This window comes from Pimephales promelas, chromosome 1 (genome assembly GCF_988280905.1).
Source record: "Pimephales promelas chromosome 1, fPimPro1.hap1.1, whole genome shotgun sequence".
In the NCBI taxonomy this organism is placed as follows: domain Eukaryota; kingdom Metazoa; phylum Chordata; class Actinopteri; order Cypriniformes; family Leuciscidae; genus Pimephales; species Pimephales promelas.
In genome coordinates, this window is record NC_142769.1 from 24,712,318 (window position 1) to 24,739,354 (window position 27,037).

At 40.3% G+C, this 27,037-nt stretch overlaps 1 protein-coding gene across 7 annotated transcripts in view; it reads right to left on the reverse strand.

Annotated features, from left to right (window-relative positions):
* znf536 (zinc finger protein 536) overlaps positions 1-27,037 on the reverse strand; it is a 188,328-nt gene that overhangs the window by 42,684 nt on the left and 118,607 nt on the right. For all 7 annotated transcript variants that reach the window (XM_039657716.2, XM_039657708.2, XM_039657732.2 and 4 more), the window contains 2 exons: positions 21,330-21,488; positions 13,202-14,908 (listed from right to left, as the gene is read on the reverse strand). In XM_039657716.2, the coding sequence (XP_039513650.2) occupies positions 13,202-14,908; positions 21,330-21,488 (1,866 nt within the window). The remainder of the gene's footprint in view (positions 1-13,201; positions 14,909-21,329; positions 21,489-27,037) is intronic.

A 27,037-nucleotide genomic window follows, 5' to 3' on the forward strand; every position in this document is an offset into this window, starting at 1 on the left:
GGGAGGAGAGGGGGGTGGCATTTGACGCCGTACACGGATGAATAGATTTATGTGCACCCAAATGTGAGGTATTTACGTCTCTCTCTCTCTCTCTCTCTCTCTCTCTCTCTCTCTCCTTGGTTTGATTCCACTCAAGCAAGCCACTATATACGCTGCTGATATTTAAATGTACATGAATATTAAAATACAAGTGCGGGTTGAGAAGATGCGAGCGAGGGGGGGAGGCTTCGTGCGCACGGGGCGGCTGGTAACAGAGTTCTATTTCGATGTGTTTGTTTAGCTGCTGTTCGTTTAGTTTTAATGTCAGCCACGAGTACAGCTCCCTTGACGCTTATGGTAGAGGTGATTGTCATCAATTCGCATCTTGGCATTTAAACCACCTGCTTCAAATATGCGTATTTGAAATGCAAATAAACTGCATATGCCCAGACAAATTAAAAAACATGGTGAGTAAACACTTTTGAAGTCATAACTTTCTCTCTCCTTTTTTTCATCAGGGACTTGAACTGTCAAATGTTCTTTTACTTGAGAAGGCAACGCCAGACAGATAATGCCTCTCAGAGCAAACCTGCATAATACTAACTGATTATATATTTATTTATGGTTTTGTTCACAAGGCATAGAAAGCGGTTATGTTTTTATCTCGGCCTCAGCTTGATTCTTATGCCTCTGGAGTGTTTTCGATTAACCGTTTCTGTCTCTCTCTCTTTTTTTTTTTGTCCTTCTGAAAAACGAATGCATTATATTTTCGCTGCTTATTTACCACCTCTCTCTTCTTCATTGCCTGACACTACTGTTATTCAAACATCAATAGCTATACGTCTTCTTTAGCACTGACTCTAACTTTCATATTGATATTTATATGTGATCATTATTTTTCTTCTCTAGGCTTTGTCTCCGCATGTCAGCTCTAAGGTGCAATATCCAATAGTGCATTCAGAGCAAAACACAGAGCAAATATGCCGCATAAGGCTGGATACCTTTATAATGAACCCCGCACGTAATTCTTCTTAAGGTGTCGATTCAAACATGATCATGTTGCACTTATATTTATTTTTTTCCCACCCCTCTTCTTTGTATTCGCTTCATCTTTTTCAGCCCAGGCCGAGTGAGAGGATACTATGATAAATAGGAGTTTTTAATCAGGCAGATGGCTGAACACTCTTCCTGTATGTGTGTAATCATTGCCATCACTCTCATTAATCATCATCATCATCATCATCACTCGGGTCATCATCATCGTCATGTTTTAGATGAACTAAAAACACATTCAACAATGACAATCTGTGCTTCTGCAGTACGTTTATGTTTCTTCTACAAAAAGAAATGAAAAGAACAAGGTGGAAAAAAAAAAAAAAAAAACCCACCAAAACTTCTGCACCACTGCTTCCCAGCATCTCAGCTGTTCTCCCGGTTTTGATAAAAGTTGCTGAATGTTGTTTCTCAAATTAACGAGCATCCGTTTCATTTTGTCAGATGAAGAAGTTGAGGTAAACAGAGAGGGAAGGCACACATGAAACAGCTTCATTAGCGTTAAAGACCCCCTTCTAAAACCTCATCGAGTATCGATTGTGCCGCCGATCGGGCTCTCAGAAAAGCACCTGTCACGCGTTTGAAGAGCAGTTGTCAAGCACGCACAGTGACCGTGCGCCGCCGCCGCTAACATTCACGCACCTGTCAACCGCAGGCAGGCAGAGCCCCTGATGAGGTGTTACCTAATTGTGTTTTAGAAAGCGATGACACCTCGTCTCTACCTCTCTCTCGCTCCTCTGTGATATGTCTCTTAATGCAATTAGGCATAATGAAAAACTAGAAATGGTGAACACTGGAGGGCTGCTGGAAGTGATGTGGGGTGGGGAGGGGAGGGGCGTTGGACTTCCTGCAGAGAGCAGGCATTCAAATGAGAACTTAATAGGAACATCAGAACAAGAGCAGTATATTCTGTGAGATGACAACAACATTAAAAAATCCAGGTAATTAAAAACATACTCTGTGTTTTGTCAAAGTGGCCGTCATTGTTGAAGTTGAAGCATCTCACCCCCACCCCCCTTTCCCTAACGATTTGGCATAAATACGAATAATGATCTCAGGAAGAGAAAAATGAGGAAGACGACGGTCAGAGAAAACAGGAGAACAACAACAACAACAGGGGGGGAAAAATCAATCAAAGTATTAGACTGAAAAGTTGTTCTGTTCTCAAGGACATCGAGTTCTCGGGCATTCTGTCGGAGCTGTCCAGTAGAAAAAAATGAGACATAACTTGGATGAGACGCCAGCGAGAGGGGAGGGAGAACGGAGGTGGTTGGGGGGGGGGGGGGGGGGATAGAAAAGACACAGAAATAAACCCAACTCCCATCTGATGACCAGCTTGTCTATAATACTGAATCCCTGCACCGTGCCAAGATGCAGAAACAGGATAAGTCCAGATCGGAGAGATTTGAACTGGTCTCGGGCCTGTGCGAGAGCGGCGACAACATTCATGCGTGAACAAAATCGCCGTTTCACCTGCTTACCAGTTCTTTTCGTAAGCCGATAAGACATCTGAGTGTAAAATCGAGTGAGGGAAAGAGATGGAGAAAAAAAAAAAAAAACATGATACATGGCATTCATCTTATCGTTTTCTCCCCCCAAAAATTACAGGACAGATGATGTGGCCATCTTGAGATCGTTTGTCAACTGTCAGCCGGGGTTGACCTTGCAAAAAATAAAAAATAAATAAACAAATAAATACAAACATGGAGGAAAATACAAATATAATCTTTTCAACAAAAAAAAGAGAGGGAGGAGAGAAAAAAGCACTGTTGTTTTTGATAATAAAGAGACATTTTGCCTTTCATTCGCAGCGCCAGTTAAAAGCGCAACCAACATGGAAATCCATTACGAAACGCTACTTAAAAAGTGTGACCAATCCTTGTGCAGTCAATTAGGGACTGGAGACAGACTATGATGTTTGTCAGTTTGGGTCTGGCACATTCTGATCAGCGAGGATTTAACGATGACGAGCAGAGATTTGGTTAGCTTTTTATTGTTTTGTTTTTTTCATGCCTTATTTTTTTCCATGGGGGGGAAGGATACATAGATAGAGGGATGGATGGGAGGGGGCAGCCAAGCTCCACTTATCTGTTCTTTTCATTTACAGAAGCATTAATGTGCACAGCTACAGTATGTGCTCATCCATTGTTCTGAGTTTTACAGCATGAAGAATGCATTTGTGGAGTGGAGATTGTCAAAAACAAAAAAGCTGTGTTCTTAGTGCCGAAGAAATGCACAATATGTAATCTGAAGTGCACAAAAATGAATGATTGGCCGCAATAAGTGGGGATGAGGTTTCATACTAAAAAAAGATTTATCTTAAAGTATGGTGTTAATCCTCAGATTAATCCACCCCTCCTCCTCCTTTTTTTTTTTTTTTTTTTTTTTTTGCATGCTGGCTTTCATAAAACCTATAACCCATAAAGTTCTTACATTTTCTGGAAACAGGCACGCTAGGCCTGATTTTACAAGAATTGCTGCCCAATGAATCATGCCGAGAATTCATCCTCGAGTAGTGTGCGACTCCAGAACTGATAATTAAACAACAAAACAAGTTTTTTCAAAAGGAAGTGCAAAGAAACAAAGAACTTGTTACATAAATGGGGGGGGGATTTCATTCACTAATCAAAGGAAAGAATAATGGCGGTTATCACGAATAAATGCAAGAATTGTTTTCAAAACTGCTGGAGCAAAATGTTTAATAAAATGTATTAATATGAATAATTATTATCATTGTCTTTCCTCTTTGTGTTCTATATAATTTGTAAATCAGTGTTCTTTGCTTCAGTGGAAACTCATCACATTAGAACTGCCTGTAAACTGCTGTTAGGCTGAAACATATGGGTGCATGCAGTCGTTAGCCCACTTCATAAATATTTCATTCATATTTCCTGTTTGTGTGCGTGGAGCTGTGCGACTGAAAGCCTATGCATGTGTGTCCGTGACTTTCTCGCTCTCTCTCTCTCTCTCTCCATTTTTTTCTTTCTCTGTATAATTAAATCTCAGCAGATTTCCTTTGAAACTGCTAATCATACCAGTAAATCAAGGCTGAGATTTATCTTGATGAAGGAATAGAAAATAACTTCTGAAAGTAACAGAAACACCACTCGAGAACAAACAGAAGCAGGCAAAAGGTGAGCTTGATTTCAGACTTTGCCTCGTAACTGTCATCAGCCGTCATTCAGCCTCAAATACGCTCGAATCGCAATATTCTCCGCGCGGGCAGTGTGTTGTGGTGTGCGCGAGAGAGCTAAAATGGGATCACAGGCCACTTATTGAGTTCTTGCGGACACAAAAGGCCTACTGTTGCAGACAGCTAAAGCTGAGGCAGTTACTGTACCTTTCAAAACTAATATGTAACCATATCTGTTTTAAAAGGACGATTCATATTACTGTGAATGCAGGAGGGAAGTTGTTCCCATCTCCCAGGCCCTAGGAAACTCGAGTCCCGACCTAATGGCCCTCAATTGGAAGGTGGCCTTTTGTGGAAGGGGCATCGCATTTGTAGAAAAAATGACACATGAAATTTTTGTGGTGATGTAAAGCACTTGAACTTTTTTTGATAGCACAATGGCACTTACTGTGCTTTATGGCCGCTGTTGCGACACAAAGGTCATTCCGTATATGACTCAGCGGACAAGGGCAGCACTGAATGAAAATTAGGTTATATGTGATCAACCAAGTTATTAATCTGATTAAAATGGATTCTCTTTGCTTCCTATTTAGCAAGGCTTGGGAGAGAGAGAGAGAGAGAGAGAGAGAGAGAGAGAGAGAGAGAGAGAGAGAGAGAGAGAGAGAGAGAGAGAGAGAGAGAGAGAGAGAGAGAGAGAGAGAGAGAGAGAGAGGGGGAGACGAGGGGGGAGCAAGGGAAACAATAGAACATTCTATTTATTTATCCACACAAGAGTGCCAGCGCAAACTCCGGCGTAAATTCGCTAATGTAAAAGACAACATCAACACCACAAAATAGGCATTTCTACTTTCCGCATGCAGCGGTGTCCTTGCGCTCCTGCCTCATCCAGGTAACCTTTCTAATCCTGATTAAATTACTGCAATTAGAACAGCAGCTCTCCTACCTCCCCCCATATTTCCCTAATAAACAATGCGCCATCTTAAATCCATTCGATGGGATTTGCATGGAACAATGCTCGAGCTCGTGCGATTTATTTCCATCTCTACAGAGGAATTAAGTGCATTTTTTAACAGCTAATGGTATAATGTGGGCTTATTTCTCATGCAATGCTTTTCTTTTATGTCGCTCCTCCACTCCTTCTATTTGCAGGAACTTTGCTTCCACCCTGTTTATTTGAAGTCTAAATCAAATGTGGCTTATTGGACCGGCTCTTCTTTCGCGCAGCAGCTTGAACATGGAAGTACGCCGATTCCGACAGATTCGTCTGTAATTGCTACACGACCTCTCAAAACACACCCCTGTTGCCTCTGCCTCAGCCAGACTGTGTTTTCTGTATTTGTTTTATTAACTTTAGCGCATTGTTTGCCATTGATGTGGAATAAAGGAGCAAATAAAAGTTGACATACTTGTGCTTTTTTTCTTTTTTTAACTCCTGCGCCTGCCAGCTAGAGTCGGGGCATATTCTCTCATTACGTTTGGAGTGTATGTCGTTCGCTGTGTGTAAGCATGATCATTATGCTGCGAGTGTGAGTTGCGCCCCTACACAGGGAGGGAGTGTTGTTCTGCGGGTACAATCCCTCTGAGAGCGGATCGTCACATCTAAGGGCACCTGGGGAACGCGAGCAGCACAGCTATGAGGAATACCTCGAATTGAACAAAGTCTGAGAAACTAAACAAAACAAAAACAAAGACATAAGATCAAATATATGAGGAGTAAAAAACACACACACATCAGGTCTAGGAGCAAATCTATTAAGTATTAGCTTAAGGGTTTCTGTCATTAAATGCAAACTATAGTGGGCTACGGGGGAATAAAAATAATGGAAGCCTGCCGTGATTACTGCGCCAGTGAGAACACTTCATATTTTCCTCTCCCAAGGTTTCCTCTAACAAGATCTTTCTTTTCGTCTAATATTATGAATAGCATAATTGTTTTGCTGTCATTAGCATTGAATATTTCTCTGCCTTTGTTGTCATACTGGAACCCGATCCCTTTATTCAGCGACCACTTGCTCTTTTTCTCTCCGCTGGAAACGACGCAGCCCACTGTACCGTACGTCAGCAAGGTATGAGACAGGACTGAAAGAGAGCGAAATTACTGGGCCTTTCAAAAGCTTTCAGCGCCGCCAAAGTTGATATCAGAGTAAATTAGCAAAGGAAAAAATATTTTTAGAGATTGCACAGCTGCTGGTGGAGAGCAACAGGTACCATCCAGTGGGCTTGACAACAGCTTTTACAATTAATTGCTCTTTGAAAGCAGAATTTGCGTTGCTGAGTGACAAGGTGCTAATTCACCTAGGTTGAAGTTAAAATGGTAATATTGAACATGTGAAATAACACCTCGCCTTTACCCGACGAGCCTTCATCACACACCACACAATGGAAAGAGTGGAGATGCACCAACACTGTCTGTCACCTCAGAGACTTCCGAGGAGAGAGCGAACGAGAGCGAGCAGTCTTTCATTGTGAGAGCGCTCCCCTCCGGCAGTGTGCTCTGAGATGGAGAGGCGTGGGACAAGGCTCAGAGACACAGTCTGATGTGTCATGTCAAGAGTCTACCTTTACTCTGTAATAAGACTGTTTGACAGCTCTTAAATGTTTCACAACAGTGCGCTCGGAGGCTGACAGCATTTAAACTACTGGAGACAGGTTAAACGTCATCTGTCAGAGATGAAGGATCCGTCTTGCCATGAGTCTTTTACAAATCAGTCGTATATATGTAGCATCCTGGTTCATCGCAGGTTCTCTGGTTCTGACGGTGAGGAGATAAAGATTACGGGGCGTTCCCGGGGGAGAGATTACGCGTATATAAAACACGGACCGGCTGACCCTCGGGCCGAACGCATCGTCAGAGTGTGACGGGTTCTCCCGCCTCTCCGCGGTCGCCTGAATGCAGGGGCTGCGTGGATGCTAGCAGACTAACACGAGCCACATTACTGTTAATTAGCCACCTGATGAGGACGGCATTACTGGCAATTACCAAGTTTCATCCCTGCGCCGCTTTTTGAATGTGGAGATCTCTCTTTACCAAAAGGGAGATGAAAATCAGGGGCAAACAGCAAGCGAGAAAAAGGGAAATCAAGAGATATTTGTCTGTTCTGTGTTATATTCCCTCTCATTCTCGCTAGGCGGCTGTAATAGTTCTAGTTGTCCGGAAATTAGGAGGCCGCAATAATTACTTAGTAGTAATTGCTATGTGGTAAATGAGCATGTCATTGAGGTGGAATGCAGTAGTGCGTTTGTGTGTGGAGTAAATTGTTTTTCTAAAAAAAATAGATTTCACGAATTTATATCGCAGTGTATGGCAGGGGTTCTCTATTGGTGGTGTACTCTGTTCCGACTGGGTTTGGGGTAATATATATATGAAGAGTTCAGATGCAAAAGCCTCTAAATGCCAATTGAAATTTTCTTCTTTAATGATGATTTTTATCAAGCTTGTATATTTAAGTTCAGTAATTTCACTTAAATGGCAATGATAATTACCTATTAATTGTTATTTAAGTGAAATTACTGAACTTAAATGTACAAGTTTGATAAAAATCATCATTAAAGAAGAAAATTTCAAATGGCATTTAGAGGCTTTTGCATCTGAACTCTTCATATGATATCATTAAATATTTTACAATATATGTTTATTATTATCTTACAATAATCATTGTAAATAAATATTTAAACATTTTTATACATCAATATTTTTTAAACATTTAAATATTTTTCTTTTTCTAAATAAATAAAGCAAAATTTTGGCTGTCACTCGTCCAATGGAAAGTCCTGAAGCAGAACCCATTGAAAACCACTGCTATAGTATATGGTATTTGATTTATAATGTGATGTAAATCTTCTGGGAATTAAGAGCAAAGGAATGTTACAATGAGCAAGAAAGGTCTGTTACAAAATAAGCGTTACTTACGTGGACATGAGATGTTTGCATGCAAGCATGTGAAGGACGTGTCATCGTGTTACTCGGTATGAAGGAAAAGTCACAAGTCGCGTCTGTTTCTTTACATCTGTTAGTTCACAGTGCACATTGCAGGCACCATATGTTAATAATTATTATAATAGAACCTGGTCAGAGAACAACACACACTCACATGAGTGCTTTATTACCACACTCACTAAAAAGAGACAGACTGAATGGAGAGGCATTTAAAGTTAGAAGAAGTTAGCAAGGAAATGAGGTGAACTTAAGGCAGACAGGAAGACAGGAAGTAGTGCACTCTCTCTGACCCACACCAGACTAGGGTCAAGACTCGCCCAAGAGAGAATCTGATCCTACACCCTCTTGACAGTGATAATTGGCCACTGGTGACTAAACACCATTTACATTTAACTACCCACTCCTGTCTGCTGGTCAAAATACATGCTAACACACACACACACACACAGGCTCTAGCAGACAGGCGCTAAAATGAAAGGAGTAAGAATACCGGGAATACCCACATTCACACATCATCTTTAACTGCATCGTTTATAAAGGCTTTTTCTTCTGTTCGGAGTTTGTAAGTCTGCTGTGACATATTAAAGAAGGACACATTGTAAACTGATAAACCCAAAGGGATTTGCATAGCAAGAAGAAAAGGAAAGACACAAACCAATCCTCCTAAGCATTCTGTCTTTCTACAGTGAGTTATTCACTCGCTTTGTACACCCAGCCACTATTTCTCTCTGTATCTTTCTATCTTTCTCCATCTCCAATCATCTGTCATTCTCACTGAGTGGTTTGGAGTGAATGGGGACAGGGTTCACTGCTTTTCCACCAGGGGGTGTCATGGCCTTATGAACTAGGATGGTTGGGGTGAGCAGCCCCCTCTTTCATCAGTCCTTCAAGTCTGATCTCTCTATACATACATCCTCTCTCCCTCTTTTTCTGTCCAGCTCTCTTTCTCGGCCTGCTACGTAATTGTCACTTGAGGAATTTCTTGTCTGTGTGGCAAAACTGGATTGTGGGTGGTGGCTGGACAGATCTTAGCGGTAAACATCTGAAAACAGTGCTCCTGTGCAGTGTCTAGGGCCTCAGACACTCGCATAGACACACACTTCATACTATTAAGCAGGGTTAGAGATGAAATCTCACACACTTTAGACAGGCCGAGTAACTGTGCTCCATATACTGTACCACGAGCGTGCGCTCAAAACTGCTCCTGTGAGAAATCTAAATGTGGCCATTTTTCATGACGGCTAATGGAGACAGGCCGGGTGAATCAAGATAACTGTTTACACTGCAAGCTACGACGACCACGACAATAAAAACAACAACAAAAACAAAAAGGGGTGAGGGCAGAGAGTGTGTGAAGTGCTCGGAGAGAGTGATGGCGGCAGATGGAAAGAACACTAATAATCTCATTTCTCTCATTCTTCCTCTTTTTCTTTACTCTAAGTGGCGCTTTACAATAAACGAAAGCACTTTTTCCCGTGACACGTTTAGATTATTATAGCGCGCCAGCAAACATTTTAAAAAATGTTGAAGGTAACGCTTACTGTCTTCTGGCCATAACAACAAATTGCGAAGGTGCAGCAGATAAGCGGGTCTGATATGTGTTTATTATAACATGCGTAGCTTGTAATGATGCGCTGTTAAATTAAGGGGAAGACAAATAGGAGCAAAATAAAGACAGACAAAGAACACAATGCTCGAGACATGTGCAATGTATAGATGAAGATATGCCACTAACAGACCTCGTATTGATTTTATGTGATACACTTACACAATGGCTGCCTTGCACAATGGAACAAGGCCATTAAGCAATGTGAACAATACAAAGCTAATGCTAGACTACACACAGTCTGAGGTGTCTGATGCTCGATGCTAAATCTCAGGTATTCTTCATGATTAATATGTGCGATGTTTTTTTTTTTTTTTTTTTTGTAAAATCTATTCAAATAAAGTCTATTAATGCTAATGGGAAATGTATACTAATATGTGACCTGATCCAGCAAAATTAGTCACAGTGACCCAAATTTGTGACAACTTTAATCGTCATTTAAATACCTTTACTCAATTATCTGGACTACGAAACTTTGGGAGATTATTTTTTGAATGTCTGTTCTTTGAAATTAAAAAAAAAAAAAAAAAAAAAATGTTATTTCATTGTTTTTCCACATAATCGGCCCATATCTTATAATGGAACGTTGCGACTTCCGACTCATTTCGCCAGAGCGGGTCGCACATATATTTACAGTATATATGGGAAAGGGTTAATCTATAATACTATGAATGTAACATACTTGACATGCAAAAGAGTGTACAGTATGTGCATGTGTGCCTTATAATAGCGCTGTAATAATATTGAGGGTGTCTCTTTAAAATGACTCTCTCTCATTCCATCCCAGATGTCAAGGCATGCTATATTCAGCTGAGATTTCTAAATATTAATGATTTATGCATTATTTGCATACAAACCTAATGCCAAGCCACTTCAGATAATCATATTTTGCCCTGAATTAAATTTTCAGAGGGATTTTTGCTTCATCTATGCCCCCAGCCCCAAGGAATAGTGCAGAATGTGTTTCACTCAATTTTGTACAAAAGACTCGAGATCAGATAGTTCCACCTGTATGGTATTTTACCTAAATTTGGGATTCAAACTGATTTTTTTTTTTTTTTTTTTTTTTTTCACTTGTGCAGTGTTATCTTTTTCAAAACAAAAGCAACAAAAAAGAGGACATTTTAGTAGAGTGCCTTGGTGGATAAATCTTTTTTTGTATACTGTACAACATGTATTTTTTATCCCCTAACATTAAACTTTCCCATCACAGAAAACTTTCTGCATTTTAAAATAAAACAACCTTCACTTATTAAATAAAAAAAAATAAACAAATAAAAAAATGCCACACAAGGACAAGGATTGCGGATATGGGCAATGGGTTAACCAAGGTAATCTAGGGTTAACCAGACCACAAACACACGCACGCACGCAGAACAGGTTCAGCAGTAATACTAACACATTCCCTTCAAAAAAGGATGAATGAACTGTCTGTTGAGTTCTCCTCATGATCATTCAATGCTTTTACTGTATGTATTACTCAAACATGCCCACACACTGTCACAGCATATACAGAGGCGCTCGGCTGCCCATCAGCATCCACCAGCGACAAACTGATGGAGTCATGCTTTAAAAATGCCAAAACAAAAAACTATTGTTCTCTAGACAAAGCCTTATCTCTAAAGGTCAACCCCTCTTCACAGCGGCAGGAGAAGAGGGACGTCACAAGGGCACTTTTCAAATGTCTTTGATTAAATAAGGATATTACAATATGATACATTCACTGCAATGACAAAAAACTAGCATTCATTTTCAGCCAAGTGAAAGACCTCCTCTAAATATTAAAAATGCAACAGGTTCCTCCATGACAGACATATTTTCCATAATTGAAAGGTCAAAAGCACCATTAATTGTTAATGTAAACCTTTTTGAAGAAGGGGGAGGGGGCACAAGGCAGTCTTGAGACTTCACTTTTATCTTTATGTTGCATAATTCTATTGTTTGATACATGATGCAATAACTAAAAACTAAACACTATGGTCTTATTTTACTTTGATACTTCAACTATGTTTAATTAAACAGCTGCACAGTTCATTTTATTGACTTTACATGTTTTCCAAGGTTACGAATGACTGGATATTTAGCCTTTTTTTTTTTTTCTCCACATGACTAACACATCGTCAAGTAGTTCAGCTGACGTGAGTGTCACTGGTTGACTCACTTGTGGTCAATATTACAGTGAAACAGAGATCCAAATGTCAAGGCACAAAAATAAATAAATAAATAATAATACATACACAGCTTAAAATAAAATAATTACTGCTAAAACACATTACTTATACTAACATCTATACACATTTTGTTTCATCCAATTCAGTGTTGTTAAATGAGTGGCTATTAATCAAGCACAATACAAATAAATCGTCTTAAATGAACAGCTAAATCATTCCAAATTAAAGGAAGAATAAGTATTAAGATTTGTGAGAATGAATCAGTAATAAAACAGTATTGTCTTTAAAAAAAAAATAAAATAAAATACTTGCAGTACTAGTTTACCCCCCTTATTAATCCTATTTGCAGTAAGATTGTTTTACTGGGAGCAAAAAAAAAAAAGTCTGCCATGCTCCTCTGTGTTTGCAGAGTACAAGTAATAACACCAATGTAAACCACCAAACTAAGAATGTCTATCTCAACTGAAAATTAGCGTCTCCTTAAAGAATAATATATTAAAATTAAAAGTAAAATGGTGGACACATCCATTTTATTACCTAACTGTTTTACTTCAGCAGAAGCAACTGTAAGAAATACCCTTTAAAAAGACCTCTAAAGGCTGTGGGACACACTTATTTTCTACTACAGCTGCCCAAACCAAACTACAAATTCAATTCTTGGAGATTTGCTCTCTTTTTTCATTCATGGTTACTCTCTTTTTCTTTTTATCACCAAATTTACAGAAAGGGCAGTGTGAACCACAGTAGTCTCAAGGAGCACCAGTAACCTTAGCAGAATCATGAAAGCTGACAGATCATTTTTCACAAGGCCATAGATCCCGGGCTGCTATAAAGTAATGGGCTTTTGGGAGAGGCCTTTATGAAAGCTAAGATAGTTAAGTTCTGTGTGCTAGAGATGACACAGGGACCATCAGCTCCTGGTCTGCTTCAAAGCAGACACCCTTATTCCCAGAAAGAGGAGGGAAGGAGAGAGGGTGGGACTGGAGCTCTTGTAAAATGACAATATAATAAAGATTAATATGTTACTTTGTCATCCTGATGGTCTCTAAACTTGCCCTAAATAAGGTTGAAATCACTCAAAAGCAAATATTGCTCCTTTAGAGAGGGTCTGTATTGTTGCATTTCTGACCAATGAGGGAAACATTGAACAAATGTCTCAATTTGTAATTGGTTCACAAATTTTGTTGTGCTGCTCATAATGTAGTGCATATGATGTGTTTACTTGCCAAAGAGTGTGTATGTACTGTATAACAGTTAGTCATTTTGAAAGTCATTGTTCTTTGATTTATGACAAAAAAAGAGGTTAATGTTGTCATACTCACCAGAGGGGTCATTTCTTTTCATGCTGCTGGTGCCACTGCCTCCTCCATTGGAGCCACCGCCAAGGCCTCCGTTGAAGGCTGCAAGGTTCTCTGAACTGTAGGCCCGCAGGACAGATAGCATGTTCATCTGATGCTCCAAGTGGGCCTGATCAGGCTTTACCAGGCCAGGAGGACCACCGCTCGAGGAGAGAAGACCGAGGCTTGCCTGCTGTTGCTGCCACTGCCTCTCAGGGGTGGAAGGCTGAGGAGGAGAAAGCCCAGAGCTTTGGGGGCCCATATTTAGCTTGCATCTTTGGATGTCATTCCCCGACAGTGGAGATTCAGGAAGCATTTGCATGGATCCACGATCCTCCTCCTCAGCATCACCCATCTCCATCTCCTCTTCTTCTCCAGGCTCCTCTTCGTCATCTGAACGCATATGCCTCTCTGTAGCAGTGGGGTTGGGCAACAATTTATCGTGACTCACTTCATCTTCTTCAGACTGGCCACCATGTTCCTCGGGGGCCTCTATCTCGCTGCAAGATGCCTTGTCGGATAGGTCGTCCAGAGGGCCTTGACCACCCATATCATTCAGCTGAATTTGCTGCTGGTCCAGGAATCCAACAGGCCCTCTAGCAGAGCTATCATACACATGACCAAAGGGCTTGTAGAAGTCACTGGAGAATGCTCCAATAGAGGCTCCATGCGGGGGCTGCTCCAGATGGTTGGACCAGCCTGCTTGTCCCTTCAGATCCCCAGACTCAGCCTCTCTTTCCCTGGACAGGGCTCCCTCATGGTGATGAAGGCCTGGTGGTAGAGGAGCCAAGCCAGTAGATTTGCCAGCATGGGAAGGCTCTCCCAGTAGATGCTCCTTAGTATCTTTGCCTGGGCCACCCTTGCCTTTACCTAGGTGGTTGGCTTGGAGGTGGAGGGCCATCAGCTCCACAGAGGCAGTTGTGAAGGAGCAGAAGAGGCAGCCATGCCAGGCGACATTGTCCTGGATAGTGATGGAGGCTCCTGGGAGGGACCCTGCTTCAGGTCTAACAGACAAATCCAGAGGCTCATACTGAGAGCGGCCACCCTCAGCTGGTTTGACATCATTGGTGGGATTCTCTTCCTGGTTGCCCTCACTAGCTCTTTTGTTCTTGGCCTCGGAGCTCTCCTGGCTAATGTGCTGACCATGCAGCTGACTCTCTCTCATCTCTTTCTCCTTCTTCATGGAGTTGAGGACAAAGCTGTCCATGAAAGCCTGCAGGGAGCCCTGGAAGTTGACTCCATTTCCCACCATACTCTGGTAGGCCCGGCCCAGGTCGGAGAAGCTGGCAGGACTGTCCCCTGCAGAGGCTGGTCCCTCAGGACTCTTTAAGTTATCTGTGGTGGGCTCAGGCCCTGGTCCGTGGCGATCGCGCTCCCTTTCACGGTCTCTGTCTCTGGGTGAGAGCATTCCTGGTGGAGCCCACTGGTGTGGGAGCATTTGACCCCCTCTGAAGTCAAGACCAGAGGGCATCATGCCTTTGAACACACCGCGCAGGACATCAGGACGAGCAAAGACCCCACTGCTGCTGCTGTTCTTGCCATGGTCATCTTTGTGTTCAGTGGTTGGAGGGTGGTTGGCTGAGGTGCCGCTTCCATTCTGCCGCTCACGGTGATGGCGCTCCAGGTGGTACTTCAGAGAAGCTGACTGAGTGCCTGCATAGTCACAATGAGGGCACCTGTAGGGCTTTTCACCTACAGTGAGAGTGATAGAAAGAAACAAAGACAGACAGGAGCTGATGTCAGTACAGCAGCAATAATATAGGTGCCAACAAGCTCAGCAGGAACCCTGGGCTTGTTCCACCTGTCAGAAGAAGAGCAAAATGAAAAACAACATGTAAATATTTGACAGGAATCATGTCAGGGATTACGTCAAGCCTCTCTAAATCTCGCATTCTGCAGCGTTCGGCCACATTTATCACTTAGTAAACAGTCCATCAGCCTTTTTGAGAGGAGGGAGGAGTTTCAATACAGGTCGATCCAGCTCAATCCAGCTCCTAGGAGTGAGCCATCACTCACGTTACCGCCATAAAAAACATATCACCATATGGTGCCTTCAGTCCACTACAGAGATCATATTTTCAACTGACAACAAAACTGTCTGGATGTTATCTCTGTTCACATGGGGAACTGCAGGCTTGCGGTGCTGCTGGTTGCTACCGTCTCTCTCGCTCTCTCACTGTCTGTCTCTCCTCTGGCCTTGTCTGCTGTCAAGTCTCTACCTTGGTGGTTGAGCTTTTCTGTGGACATTCTCTATTTGCAGTTTATCGTTGTGAGAATAAATCAAGACCAACAGAAGCTTTTCATTCCCCCCGGGAGGACAACTGTGACCCCTCAGTCCAAATGCACCAAATAAAAGGCCCTCATTTGAGGGTGAAGATAGTCTAAATGATATAAACACACCATATGTGGTGCACATGAGCATTCCTCATAAGGAAGCCTCACACTGTGGATTACAAAATGCTAACCAGCATGAAATGTACTGTAAAAGAAGGCATGCAGTCAGTTTAGAAATGCATGCAAATGTACAAGAATTCTTGTTAAAAGCGAAAAGGGAGCAGATTTAACAAGAGACAGAGTTTAAATTGCATTTGCATGATCCAATCGATATCGATATAAATACTTTCTGACAACAATTATAATAGGCTTGGAATGAAAGCTAGATTTATAAGATCAATAAGCAATAAAATAAATGCAAGGTTTGATTTTTGAGACCCTGTAATGTTTCAGGAATGAAGTGATGTGCGAGGTGGAAAAAAGAAAGTGAGGGAGGGAGTTTCGAGAGATATGGGAAAATGAAAATAAAAGCATGTTTGTCAATGTGTGTGTGTGTGTGGCTATAAACGCTTAGATTATACACATGGAAAACATTTTTTAACCCAGAAAAAATGTTGCATTGTTACGCAAGACTGAATTGAATGATTTAAGTCTGGCTCTGTAGTAAATCATGGATATAATTAGCAAATGGCATAGTGCTCAAGTAATTTATCATTATTTGGAGGGCGCCATTCCAGAAAAAGAATGGAAGATCTGCAGACCCACTGCACAGCTTCCTAAATAAAGGATTGCAAACAAAAACTCAATACTATATTGATAAGGAACAAATATACAGAGGGACATATAGTGAAGGGCAGGGAGGGAAAAAAAGAAAGGGGTAGAAGACTGTCTTTTGTTCTTATACACAAGAGTGTTTGAAACGCATATTCAAAAGGCATCATACAAGATGAGCTTTTAACCCAATAAGTGCTTATCCTCTGAGCAGGATAACAGAGGCTTGGTGTGATTCAATAAGGAAACGTCCTTGATGCAAATGATAATTTTCAGTTCCTTTAACTGGAAGGAATGATATTCTGTACCCCAAATTAGAGTACAATTAGAGTGATCTGCTTTTCTCCACCCCATCTTGGGTGTCTGCTCATGAAAATTTTGATAACATCTACATTTATTTTAATAAAAAAAAACATATTAGGACAAATATTGTCATAATAAATTATGAAATGCTATAACTATAATTCAGACCAATTGAGATAGGCCTATTATGCGTATATATTTTTTTTTAAAAAACGTAAAAACTATTGCTGGTTGTATGTTTATGTGAGTGTGTGTTCAAGTGCCTGTGTAAGTCTCTGTGCGTGCGGCATGTTCTTTGTGCACCATTTGGGCTCAGTAAGACATCTGCTCCATCATACGTCAGGGGCATGTGTGACATCTGGGGAATATACTGTATCCTGCCTTGCAACATTACACACAATTTACTGCTAAAGGTCATTATGTACCCGTTAATCCACTTTTAATTGATATCCACACAAACAACACAACCTCAGGGAAAAAAGAAAATGGATCGCCAAGGCAGAGAGGTAAAGAGATTATTAGTTTTCATCTTTTGAAATGAGAGAGTGCAAAACTCTCTCAAAAAGTTTCCAAAGCTCAATCTTACGGCTGATAGACTGTGTTAATAAAAATAGAGAGGAAAAAATACATATCAAATTGCCATCTGGTATAGTGTGACAGGCTTTATATAAATTACAGAGACCTCTCACTGTGAGCTGTACATATCCATTATCATTTCGCAAGTTCACTTCTAACAGAGAGCGTTCGGTCTCCACACTTCAAGAAGTCCAGCGCAAACTGATTTCATATGGATTTGTGTGATTTGTCATGACTCCATAGTAACAGTTCAGAATAAACACCCACAGCCTTTACAGAAGGGCAATTAAAATAGTTAATAGATATGACATACTTTAAGATGAATTTCCATATGGCTTTACAGAATGGTGAAAGACAGCCTGCATTCCACAGGGGGATAGAAAGAAAGAGAGAGAGAGATTGACTGCACTGGAAAAATAGATGTGTTTTTTTTTTCTTCCTTAGGCAATGCTTTATCTATGCCAAATGTAGAAACAAGAATGTCAAGGTGTTCGAGTTCTCAAGCCCTCCACATAGTACTCACAACTTCTATTTACATTTTAAATTACCCATACTGTATGGCCCATTACTTCAATCCTTCCATTCTTCATAAAGACCTTTAGAGATCTAATTCACCATGTAGTAAGCAAATAAGCATTACCAGAGAGAACAAAAACAAAAATACAGTAATGAAACCGCAAAACCATGCACAAAACTCGGTGGTACAACCATCAGATTTCCTACAGGGAGTCTGATGAGTGACCTTTGTAATTTACAATGCTTATGGTTTGGAACAGTAGCAACTGACCACAGACCTGAGTTGAATCTCTCTCTCTCTCTCTCCCTCTCTCTCTCTCTCTTCAAAGTAAACCTTCAAAATGTTGTTCGATTCAACCATAAACCTCAATCCAGCCATGTGAGCCAACTCTCCTCGGTTCAATCCAAGTCTTGCTCAAGATGCATAATGGCTCCCAATCACCAAGGTGAACGCGCACGGGCGATGCCTGTCTGTCCTCTGTCTCTCTTCAAACAAAGGTGATTTCGTCTGGCATGTTGGTTCTCCTATAGCCTCAAGTTATGCGTAGCCATTGTCAGGAGCAAGGACCTTTTTATTTTTTATCTACAGCTGCTTACTGCTAAATACTGCCTTGTCCAGAAGGGGACAATCTGTGTCTCTAATTGCTGTCACTGAAGCCTAGATTCATTATGTGACTTTCCCATTAAAATGTGAGCATTAATTTGTATAATGAAATATCACCCACTGCAGTGTTCATTAGCTGTGGCCCCACACTATACGCTGCACAATGTTAGCTACCTAGAAAACTGTGCTTAATTTCACTAATGGATATTTTCCCGCTCACTGTTGGAGAGGAAATTAATACTGTAACATTAGCTCTTTAACTTTTGGAGAAATTTAAATTCACTTCATTCCTTTCAAGCCGACGTTAGAGAGTCATTAATCTAACATTGTGTCGCACAATGCCCTGGCCTCCTCAGTAAGCAACGCTATTGTGATGGGATAACGGAATCGGGATTGAGGCCCGCTTTGTGTCATCCGCATGTCTGATTGCTTTAAATCAAGGCAGGATATTTGTTTAATGTCAATGCCGTAGTTTCAGCCTGATTGGAAGGGCCTGTTGTTCCTGTAAATTATTCGAGCAGAGCAACCCGAGACCTGCCCCGTATCTCAGACGTCTGTCAGCCAGGAATCTTTATGACAAACCTATACCCGATCAGCAAAGAGTCACACATCTTGCAAGTACATCAAGGCTCGTGTAAATTGCTGCATCGACAGAAAGTGAAGCGTCCGTGTGTAAACGCGCTCTGGCCACACCGCACACACGTGGGCCATCCCAGCGAGCGGAGTGAGTGAGTTAACGGAGGCTTGGGACGGGGGCCTCTGTTTCCTCTCGGCTGAAATACAGCCCTACTGGGGACCCTTACCCCCTGCTCTGAGCAGGCATAACTCAACCTCCCTCAGCCAGAAACATATTTCCCCACTCCATCCACATCTCTCCTGCTAGGAGGACATAACCAGCCTGTCCAAAGCCTTAACCCCTCGGTTTAAAGAAAATGTAAACACTTTACTGTGACTGCCTGTCATTACATGTACAGTATACGTTTGACACTCTTATATGCAGCATTATCGAGCCATTTGCTGCATAACGGTTTAACGCTTTCTTTCTGTCGAGTCATTTCGAGGGAAATCACTCTTTCCAACTGCCTCACAGTCCATATTAGATAATAACAAATGCAGATGACAGCCATCTGCAGACTTCATATGAGTACTGTATTGAAAATGAATACTATTTCCTGAGCTTCTGTTATAACAGACGATGAAAACACTGCTGGCTAAGAGAGTTACACATCAGCTCCATTGTTAAGCATGCCTTATAATCAACCTTAATGCTCCAGAATACCGCAGCTATGTGCTTCTTATTAAGTGGGACAAATACCATCTGGGTGGTCTCGGCTCGTCCTTGCATGCACATGAGAAAAAAAAAAAAATTAGCGACCATCGATTCCCTGAGCTGCGAGTGATCTCAGTTTACAGTAAAGGAAAGAAGCGGGATACGTCAAAAGTTTGGAAATGTTTTGGAAATGTAATTTCTTATGTTTTTGAAAGAAGTCTCTCATGCTTAGCAAAGCTGCATTTATTTAATCCAAAATACAGCAAAAATATATTATTACATTTCAAAATAATTCTTTTCTATTTGAAAACATGTAAAAATGTAATTTATTCCTGTGATGGCAAAGCTGTTTTTTTTCAGCATCATTACTCAAGTCTTCAGTGTCACGTGATCCTTCAGAAATCATTCTGATGTGCTGATTTGCTGCTCAAGAAACATTTATTTGTTATTATCAATTTTGCTGCTTAACATATCTTTTGTGCGCAAGACATTCATAATGTTACAATCAATTTCAATTTAATAAATGCTTTCATAAATGTAATAAATACATTTAATGAATGCAAATAAATTATGTTCAATGAACTTTCTATTCATCCTGAAAAATCTAAGAAAGTTGATACTATACCATTTCCACAAAAGCTGTTTCCACAACTGTTTTCAACTTTGATAATAACAATAAGAAATGTTACCCGAGCGTTAAATTAGCAATCTTTTCATTGTTTATTTATAAAGCACATTTAAAAACGACGCAGGGTTGACCAAAGTGCTGTACAGATCATTATACTCATATAAAAAATACAACAGATTACAATCTATAAAATAACAAACACAAAACTAAGTAATTCATAAGAATAATAATAAAACAAACAAACAAAAAAAAAACATTAAGAAAATATATTTTAAGCTTTGATTTAAGCACCGATCAGATCAATATTAGAATGGTTTCTGAAGGATCATGAGACACGGAAGACTGGAGTTATGATGCTGAAAATTACATTGTGATACTAAAAAATGAATGAAATTTTAAAATATATTCCAATAAAAAAAGTTATTTTAAATCTCTATTTATGTTTTGCGATATTACTGTTTTTACTGTATTTTAAATTAAATAAATGCAGGCTTGGTTAGAGAGAATTGGAGATTTCTTCCAAAAACATAACAAAAACAAAAAAAAATCTGTAAAGTTTCCAAAGTTTTGACAGATACTGTATTAACATTTAAAATTTAAATAAACAGAGATAAAAAAAAAGAAATTAGAAAATGTACTCAATAATAATATTTATAATATGTGTTTTAAAAGTACTAAGTGTAAACCATTATTATTATTATTGTTTCTTCTAATTATTATTATTATTATTATTGTTTCTTACTCACATATTAAAAGGCTGTCATTTTTTGTATTCTCGTATACATAAACAGAGACAGCAGTGTGCTGAATCTAAGGTGACCTCTGAGTGCTTATCCTGGTTATCCCGCATGTTAACTAGGCCGGCTGTGCCTGCTAGTGAGCCTCAGCCTTGCTCTTGGGTGGAACAGCAGCCGGGTCTCCTGACAGCCACTGGACCAGCACTGCTCACATCATTACTCTGCTGGGCTGGGTTATGTCCTCCCTCACATACCTGAAGTTCATTTATGGGCTCAGGTTTTAAATTCCACTAAATGGGCTGTGTAAAAATCTGCATTATTTTACCCCAGAAAAAAAAAAAAAAAAAAAAAAAAAACTGTGATTAGGTTTCCATGTGTGTCACTAAAGATATAGCCTAAAATGCAGTTTCATGGACTTTGGACTTCTCGCTCACCTGTGTGTATTCTTAGGTGGACCTTCAGATGGTGGGAGGTGCGGAAAGTTTTTCCACAGTAGGGGCAGTCCTTTATGCTTGAACCCACACTCCTGTCCCGGTGCTGGGTAGTGGGGGGCTGGACAGCAGCCACAGGTTTAGCCACCTCCTCCCCGACATCTAAGAATCAGAGAAACAGAAGTCAACGACTGTTCTGTTTCACTTCAAACCAGCAACATGCCAGAGAGGTTTTTCCCATCTTGTTTCTTCTGTTGTTCTTCATCCTTTCAGGTTTTGCCACCCAAATGTGCTAACGCCACACAAAGCCAAACACATCAATGAGTTCATATGCACCTCTCCCCCCCTCCCCACCCACCCTCCATAACCTGACAGAATGCTGACAGTTCAGAAGCTTTCTTTAGAGATATCACCCCGACCCCCACCCAAGTACACTCACGTCCCAACGTTTTATCCAACCTCTCATCATCTGTAGTGGGAAGCATATGGCAGATTGTGTTGAAATGAACAATACAAAAAGGGAAAAAAAGAGGAAACAGCCATGTCAGCAACAGGGTCTTCGTTTTACCGTGGCGCCCTGGTTTTGACAGGTGACGTCGGCGGGGAGCTTGATGGGAAACAGTGATAACGAAGGGCCTCTCTGATTGAGCAATTGTCACACCAATAATGTCTAAGAGTGTCAACAAGTCCACACTTGGAGATAATTAGTCACTATGCTTATATGTGAGATGTCAGCAGTGTTACACCATGGTGAGTTACAGGGGGATCTCATATTGTGTGAAGCCTTTGACACTCCAGTTAAGTTAATGTGATACAAGACCAGGTCAGGTCCTTTGAGAAGTTACAGTTGTCTACTAGACATTATTTTTACTTGATTTTATTTATATTATCATTATTTATTTATTTATTTATTTATTTATTTATTTATTTATTTATTTATTTATTTATTTATTTATTTATTTATTTATTTATTTATTTATTTATGTATTTATTTATTTATTTATTTATTTATTTATTTATTTATTTATTATTAACTCTGCAATCCCCCAGACTAATTAATCAAAAATAAATAAAAATATACAACTTAAAATTATCAAAAAAAAAAAAATGACAACAGGGGTAACCCATACGCACACATTCTGACCCTAAAAACACAATTAACCCTGTAAATTCATTTGGCTCTGTGCCTTTACTTTAGCTCAAGAAGGTATGTGAGCGTGTGACCAGCCACAGTGCGCAAAAAATTTTTTTAAAAAATAAATTGTAAATGCTTTCTTATTTCTGCGCCTACACATGATATGATGTGTGTGTAGGGAGAGACGTCGTCTGAATGGCGCAACCCACTTTAGCAACCATTTGCCTCAATCAAAAGCTTTTGTGAGCGTAATCTTTCTTTCTTTCTGCGCTTTCTTCTCCTCATTTCTCTACCCTCTTTTAAGAATCAAATGAGATTTGAGAAGTTAAAAAGAAAGAGTGAAGTCAGCATCTCCTTCTCTCTTGTGACTGATCACATTCCTGTAATTTGCTGCCTCCGTTTTGCCTACACGTGTTACATTGTGATGCGTGCCCCCATTTTCTGACCTAAACATATACTCACAACGAAATAAACACAAACACCGACTCTGACCCACTTTAGCCTGGTAATCAGACTCTTACAAATATTACTCCTATTGGCAAATTTTACAGGCTTTTAGCGAATGGATAGGATGTTATTGTCCCACAACCACACACACACACTCATAGACACCATGTATTGTACTGTATATGAAGAGTTCAGATGCAAAAGCCTCTAAATGCCATTTGAAATTTTCTTCTTTAATGATGATTTTTATCAAACTTTTATATTTAAGTTCAGTAATTTCACTTAAATAACAATTGCCATTTAAGTGAAATCACTGAACTTAAACATACAAGCTTGATAAAAATGATCATTCTAGAAGAAAATTTCAAATGGCACTTAGAGGCTTTTGCATCTGAACTCTTCATATGCAAGTATAAATATGGTATTTGAGTGCAAATCATTACTCGCACAACATTAAGTGTTCCTTTAGATCCAGAATCTAACGTAAACAATCAGTCATGTCGCTCTCATTCTTACCTACATACTGTAACACCAGAAAGACAGACACATGAGCATACAAAGCTTTTACAGGTAACACTCTGTTCTTTATTATCTGTCTCTCTCTCTCTCTCTCTCTCTTTTCACACACAGACACAGATGCACACGCACACACACACACACACACACACACACACATACACACGGCAGCAGGGCAGTCTTTAATCAGCTGACTGCTCCCCAGCTTTTAATACGGCTGTTCCAATTACTGTAAAAGTCATCCTGCACCAAATAACCACAAATATTGACAGTTTATTGCACAACACATTTATGACATTTGAAGGTCACCCCATATATTACGCATCATCTCTCGGCCCAGGGTGTCTGGAACAGAGAGATTCTCGATAACCCACCACCTATAACTATTTTCTGCATATTGATTTTCCATTTCTCAGCCCTTTTTTATGCAAAAGAAAAATCTGTAAGAGACACAGCTCTAAAACGGTTGTCACAAGCAAGCCACGGCCTTCATATATTATCCAGTTAAGCCTGAAAACAATAACTCTTTAGTCCAGGGCCCGGGCAAAACATTATGGAATGCTACAGCATTCCTTTATAGATGTTTACAGTCTGAATAATTAGACATGGGGATAATGAAGTTACATCTGTAATTTATGATTAACTTGCTTATTGAGACTACGCTAGTATCAATCATCTCCATCTCCATAAATATTTCATCGACCACTGGATTCGCTTATGAGCTTTTTGCTGCCGTAACCAATAATAAAAAGCATCTCCGAGCTCTTGACACAACATATCAATATCCATATCTCATTGTCCATTGAGTTTCTTGCACCAAAACGAGGCATTAAACAGTACATATATACTGTACATGTAAGAGAGGTGTTGAGGGGGTTTTACCAGACCAGTGTTCTGGAACATGCCAGAACAATAGACTGGAAGCGGACAGGAGGCCACTGGGAAAAGCCATCTGGGAGGAGGTGTGTCGCTCACCCTGCTGTCTGCTCTGCCTCTTTGACATACACACTCGTTAATGTAAGCTGGTGAGTTGTTGTAAGCTGGTAAATATTTTTGCCTCAGTGACATGAAATGTTGTGCGTGTGTGTCTGTGTGAAAAGAGAGAGTGAGAGAGAGAGAGATAATAAAGAACAGAGTTACCTATAAAAGCTTTGTATGCTCATGTGTCTCATGTGTGTGTGTGTGTGTGTGTGTGTGTGTGTGTGTGTGTGTGTACAACATCTCAAATCTCTCCAGATGGACCACACCCTGATCCTACTAATAAAAAACAAACAATAACAAAGGCCCACTATGACACCCCCCACCCACCCACCGACCCATACACACCTTTAATGGATCTCTCACAATCACACTTCCACTCTAAATCAGTCTGTGGTTCTGATTGCTTGCATATCACTTTCAAAGGAAAAAAGAAAAGAAAAGATGCAATCATAAAAACACAAGATGTCTCCCCTATCCATTAGAATAATGTGTCACGTGAACCAGTCAGTCATTGACCTTCCTTCCTCTGTAGCTCCCGAGGAAAATGTGAGAAAAAAAAACATTTGGATTTAGATAGTAAAAAGCAGAGATAGAGAGAGAGAGGGAGAGAGAGAGAGAGGGAGGGAAGGAAGGTAAAATGTGATGACATCATTTGAAAGGCATTAGGCTTTTAAAAATGCGCCCGGGGGGAGCTGATTTCCTTACGCTGGAGCAACACAACACCATCCGGCTGATGCGCACACTGCACTCTCTCTTTTTTGATTTGGACCGGTGCCATCTTTGTGAACAGTCTGGTTCAGGCGAGTTAATCAATTTGAGGTTTAGTTACACTGCTGAGGCTAGCATTCCGCCGACTGCTAGAAAGTAATCGGAACTCGCAGAATTTATTAACCAAACACCAATTATCATTAAACACCACTGCATTATCCCCTCCTTTTACTACCTGACAAGGACTACTTAATGAAATTTTAGATTAAAGTTATTTAGCCTGCTGATTTATGGTGGCCAAAACTCCCAATGCAGCCCCTTGGCACAGATGCTCGCACAAGCACTTATTTATTTATTTATTTATTTTAAGAAGTACACCAGGGACCCCAAAACCTCCATGGTACCATTGCAACCACGTCCTGCCCATGGGGAAGGGAGGGAGAAAAACTGCCCAAACGTTTGTAAGATTCACTGGATATGAGAGCAAGCCCTCTCGCTTGCAGGCGGTACGCGCTACTGACCTGCGTGTCAATGAGGTAATAAATTCACGGAGGCAAACTAGAATTTAAATAAATAAATAAATAAACACTAAATTCAAAAAGTGTTTACCCCCTTTCTGTTTGTGAGATGAAACAGCCGCAAAATGTGCTACATATAAGGCATGTGGGTAAACAGGGGCACCAGATGTTCTTTGATGTTAATAATGGCATTTATTATTAATATTAATTAGACTGCATTCAGCAATACATTTGGGCCATTTCCAAGTCAATTAAGCAAAATGGCATTCGGGAGATGTTGAAACGACATTTTAAGGCAGGTGTTCAGCGGTCCCCTAATAAAACATTTTTGCTGTGACTGAAAAACAACCCATTTTCAACAGATTCAGTTTTTTTTTTCTTGATCTGAAGAAAAGCAGCATTTTCTCAGTCCGAGCACTGTTGTATTTTATTTTTTTTTTCATTTACCTTTTTTTTTTGGTTTACAGTTGTAGTTAAATGTGAACAGCCGGCTGTTTTCATGTACTTCATAAATGATGTTGAACTTCTTGTAATTCTCTATACATATACATATAAAAATACCAGTATCATTTTCACATTACATTTAGGTGTTAGTTTAAGAAATGCCAAACCAGAGAACAGGTTATCCATTCACACAGTCAAGAGACAAACTCCACAGTAAATTTGAGTAAAAAAAACCTAATTACTGCCCACATGGTGGCAAAAGATCAGATGTTGGCAAATGTGGGGGGAGGCTATGTTGTCTCTATAGTCCTTATATGTGTAAGTATAATCACACACACACTCAGTCACACAAAACCGTTTTAAAGCTTCATTCTCTGTAATCTGGCCCATGAAAAAGGGGGCCGCTAGCACATTACCTCCAGCTAGCACTGATTTGGCAAGAGGACACTGTGTTTTTTTTTTAAGCTTGTGGAGGCTCAGCCATACAATGGTACATTAACAATCTGTGCGTTCATTTATCAGCCCATGCGTTTTTGGACTCTGTGTTTATGGCGCAGTGCACTTTTCATCGCTGAAAATTAATGAACATGCCTCTCCTCGCAACAAACATGCACCTGTGCCGCCGTGATGCTAATCACAAACATTTATATTTATTAGCGGCAGCCTGAGTGAAAGTAGGATTACAAGAGGAGGAGGAAAGATTGTCCTTTTTCTGCTTTGTGAACAGAATGCCGCATTTCTCTCTCTCTATCTGTATCTCTCCCTCTCTTTCTCTCTTTTTAGAGCACATTTGTTATGCCTGCTGGCGGACGGGTCAGGTGAAATTAAGCTTTAAGTATTCTCCCTCCAACTGTAAGAAGTTAGAAATCTTCCTCGACTTAACACGCTTGACTAAATCCTCTCCACCAATAACATCAATAGTTCAATAGTTTAACGGGCGACATAAAGCAAGAGAAATTCGA